This window comes from Oratosquilla oratoria, chromosome 10 (assembly GCF_046742065.1).
Source record: "Oratosquilla oratoria isolate Oo_2021 chromosome 10, ASM4674206v1, whole genome shotgun sequence".
Taxonomy (NCBI): domain Eukaryota; kingdom Metazoa; phylum Arthropoda; class Malacostraca; order Stomatopoda; family Squillidae; genus Oratosquilla; species Oratosquilla oratoria.
Window position 1 is genome coordinate 36,120,791 of NC_134786.1, and position 5,000 is coordinate 36,125,790.

The 5,000-nt window shown below is 36.1% G+C and overlaps 1 protein-coding gene across 2 annotated transcripts in view; it reads right to left on the minus strand.

Annotated features, from left to right (window-relative positions):
• LOC143029179 (acetylcholine receptor subunit beta-like 2) overlaps positions 1 to 5,000 on the minus strand; it is a 467,047-nt gene that overhangs the window by 265,583 nt on the left and 196,464 nt on the right. For both annotated transcript variants that reach the window (XM_076191686.1, XM_076191685.1), the window contains exon 9: positions 1,339 to 1,454. In XM_076191686.1, the coding sequence (XP_076047801.1) occupies positions 1,339 to 1,454 (116 nt within the window). The remainder of the gene's footprint in view (positions 1 to 1,338; positions 1,455 to 5,000) is intronic.

Here is a 5,000-nt window from a genome sequence, read left to right on the forward strand (position 1 = left end):
GGAAGATGTGTTAACAATAAGTATTCCGGATATGGTTCAATACTGAGTTTTGATCACTTCTCTAGTACTATAAAGTGCTCATATCATGTCCGAAAAACGCTTTTTCACCAAGTTTAATGAACTATTTACTCTAATATATGTGAGTAAATGCGCGGCAGGAAATCTGAAGTAGTGAAGGAATGTTGAACTATTGCCATGGTAAAATTCCATCGTGTAAGGATTGAAGGATTAAAGTTAAACCGTAACTAACACTAACAGTTTAAAGTTAAAACGTAACTAGCACTAGCAGCTTAGAAACATGGATAAGAAATGTTAATATTTCACTAAAAGTGGATGCTCAGGGGAAGTAACGATGCCTAGAGTAAAAAAAAACGACTGCATTATGTAGACCACTGAATTCAGTGAACGTCTTGTGTCACAGGTGTGTATCGTGAAAGACCCAACGGTCTTGCATTGTATATGCATTCAAGCGTTCATACGTAACACTTATTCTTCTATTCTCTTACTTCTTCATAGATACATCTCACATACCATTTCAAACACTCAGTATACGGTCAAATTATACTTTGTGTGCCTATGAAATAAAGCATACTTTGAAATCAGTCACTTATAAATCCAAACCTAAAATATTTTATTATGCATAGTTGTAAAACTTATAAGTACTGCAACATAGAGATTTTGCAAAACACCCAAAAATAAGAGAGATACTTTTGAAATCATATTACATGAAAACATAAAGACCCTGCAAATAAAAAACACAACAAATTAATAGGAAAATGAAGAACAAAAATAAATTGTGCATCCAAATCACGCATGAAAACCAGGATACAGCAGTATTATGCTTTATAAATGAGAAAAGATAATGCCCTGTGAGAAATATTCACAACAAACTACTTCATTTCTCACCGATGCTCCAGCCACAAATACTTTCTTATCCTCTCTCCCTCAGTCTTTTGCCCCACTCCCTACCCACTTTTGCAAATGATCTACCCATTTTCCATTTAGTTTCCTAAATGTGTCTAAACCCTTCTTCAGTCCAACCTTTAAACCAGGATAACTCTTGATCAGCCCTCATCGTCCTCTCGCAATCCTATATCGTAACCTGATTCCTTTCTAATCTACTTTAAATATAGGCACAAGCACCCTCACGATTTTCTTGTCAGCCTTTTTTCCAAACCGAATCGCGCAAGGGAAGATCACGCGGACCTCTTCGAAGATGCGTAGAGAATCCGTTTCATCCTTCAGTATACATATTCCGACCTAACTCTTCTGCCCCCTACGACCTACACAAAATGCCATAAATTAAAATGGAAAAAAAAAAGATAAGAGAGTTCTTACCTCATTATCCTGGTCGGCATCCTTAATGTGTTTGGCAATGAATCGTACACCTTCGATGGCCTTCTGAATTTCAGGAGAGTAGGTCCGTTGCGAGTGGAGGTGGCATCCGCCTAGATCTGTTGTGTTCCGTGTAGTGTACGCATGGATTGTGGTGGTGTAGCGTGTAGTTTACGAATGGTGTGAGAGTAGGTCACAATGTGTCAGACATCAGAGTTGTGTAGCGTCGTTAGGATTTCATATAGTTCAAGAAAGCATAACAACAATGTACGGATTAGTGTTGGTCGTATTATAAGGGTTAGAGAAGTTTACAAAAATAATTTGTTTATATTATGGTTATGATAGAAATAATGATAGAATAGAAAAATATACGAATGATGAGAGTTATGGTGGACAGGATGATAATAATGATAATGATTGTGATGATGATGATGATGATGATGATGATGATGATGATGATGATGATGATGATGATGATGATGATGATGATGATGATGATGATGATGATGATGATGATGATGATGATGATGAAGAAGACGAAGACGAAGACGATGATGATGATGATGATGATGATGATGATGATGATGATGATGATGATGATGATGATGATGATGATGATGATGATGATGATGATGATGATGATGATGATGATGATGATGATGATGATGATGATGATGATGATGATGATGATGATGATGATGATGATGATGATGATGATGATGATGATGATGATGATGATGACAATGACGACGATGATGATGATGATTGATGATGATGATGATGATGATGATGATGATGATGATGATGATGACCATGACGATGATGATGATGATGATGATGATGATGATGATGATGATGATGATGATGATGATGATGATGATGATGATGATGATGATGATGATGATGATGATGATGATGATGATGATGATGACGATGATGATGATGATGATGATGACCATGACGACGATGATGATGATGATGATGATGATGATGATGATGATGATGATGATGATGATGATGATGATGATGATGATGATGATGATGATGATGATGATGATGATGATGATGATGATGATGATGATGATGATGATGATTCCAAAAGATATGTTACATCAACGTTGTCCACGTTAGAGAAGACAGCGGGAATTACATGCGTGGAAGTTAATTCAGAAAGTATGGGAAATAGAAACAAATTGAACAGAGAAAAAGGTAGGAATATATATATACATATATAATATATATATATATATATATATATATATATATATATATATATATATATATATTGTTCATGCCATTTATAAGAGATGCATCAATAATGCCACAGGAAGTATTGTATTTTTAATGTTGGCATTGATCATAGTTTGGAACCGGTTTCACCAATGCAGACATATTATTGTGATATCAAGATTAGTAGTGTTGATTTTATGTTAGTGCCATTAATAAGTGGATTTGCAGTGTTTTAAGTTTTGGTTGTTGTAAATGTTTGTCAAAAAAGAAATGGAAGAAGATAGGACAGTCAAAATGAGGACTTATTTAATCATGAAATGAATCAGCAATGTTTACATTCAGGTTACATAGAACATAAATAATAACTGTATTAGTAATTTAGGCTAGTTTAGGAACACGGATTACACATTTCTCAGTCACTCCTCAGAATCACATTTTGTCTCTAAGATATTTCTTTTCGTTCATCTCTCTCCCCCTCCACATACATCCTTGCATGCCAGAAAATATGGAGTTAATAAATCGATTTTTATCATTGGCGTATTTATTACTTAAACAGAAAATGCAAATTGTTTATAAATTCTAATTGATAATGGAAATATATTTATTTTATATTTAAAGAAGCTCAATGGTCAATTAATTAGATTATATGAATATTATTGCAAATAAAGGTTATCTCAGATAAACTATAGAAATGGGGGTTAGCAACAAATAAAGATAGAAACATTTTCAAAAATCAATATAACATTTGGTATGAGGGGAAAATATATAGAAGTCATGGAATAAATCACTAGTGTACAGTGATGTCAGTGAATAATACACGGTATGTGTATATATGTGTAAGATTGAATCAGTGAAAATGTTTGTGTACATGAATGAGGACATTAATGGGAAAACTGTAAGAAAATTGGGAAACCTAAAATCTCGGGAGTCCCGTGTTTATCTCCTTGTGAGGTAGGGAAAGTTTAAACTAAAACCGTCTCGGTAACTGCTACATTATACAGTGTTCATACGTACTCAAAGTTTTACCAAATAAATACGCTATGGATCTGCATTATCCTCTTAAAACCACTTTGAACAGCACACGGGTAAATCACTATCCTCGAACATTTCCAGTACTTCCTCAACTGCCTCTAGGGCACCATCAATTGCGACGTTCGTAAAAAGATTTTTCACATCGAAACTTACCAATTTCTTGGCCCTGAAATTCACTTTTTGTAACCTCTCTTTAAGATCTGATGAATCCCGAAGATGTGCCTGGCTGAGTCTACCCAAAGCCGCGGAAAGAGGGGCGGCTAGAATTTTGGCTAGGCGGTGTGGTGCACTGCCAATCCCAGAAGTGATGGGTCGTAATGGGATATTTGGCTTGTGTATCTTGGGCAGACCTCGTATGTGAAAAATCTTTTTACGAACGTCGCAATTGATGGTGCCCTAGAGGCAATTGAGGAAGTACTGGAAATGTTCGAGGATAGTGATTTACCCGTGTGCAAACGTGATTACAAGAAATTATTATCCATGTGCGTCAGGTTCGGTGCTTGTGAATTTAACGGTGAAGAATACCGCCAACATGCAGGTTTAGCGATGGGTTCTCCCCTCAGTGCAGTTATGGCCTCTCTATATATGGAGATGTTAGAAAACAAGTTTTTTCTCCGCATAATATCTGAAAATACTGTTTGGCTGAGATACGTGGACGATGTTTTAGTGATTACCCACTACAATACTAAAATTGAAAATTTATTATCTAATCTAAATAGTGTGAATTCTAACATCCAAATTCACGATCGAAAATGAGATAGACGGACAACTACCTTTTCTAGACACCGTGTTAATAAGATCAGGATGCGGCGTTAGATTTAAAGTTTACAGGAAACCGACATATAAAAATGACTTCATTCATTTCTACAGTGCACATAATAAGAGGACAAAGACTGGTGTGGTGATAGGCCTGTTTTTAAGAGCACTTCGTATTTGCAGTGACGAATTTCTAGCGGATGAAATTGAAATAATTAAAACAACTTTTGAAGAGCTCAAATACCCCAGAGGGTTACTTTGCACCCTGGAGGAGAAGGCTCGTAGTATACTACGCAACAAAAGAGAAAAGTCCAACGCTAAATATTGGGTGGTCCCAAATTCCAATCTAACAATAGATCTAGACAAAATCTTATCGTCCTCCAACATTCGTCTTGCGACTTCCACAGGTACGAAAATAAAGGACCTTTTAATCAAGAAAAAAGACCCAACCACAAATACAAACAGCGTAGTTTACGAAATCCCGTGTGGTGGATGTGACAGAAAATACATCGGTGAAACCGGCAGAGGCTTAGACACCACATTGAAAGAACACCGAGCAGATGTAAGGCACCACAGGGTTAGTAGTGCATTAGTTAACCATGTCGATGAAAGAGGCCATCTACCAAAGTGGGACCAGGCAAGAATTC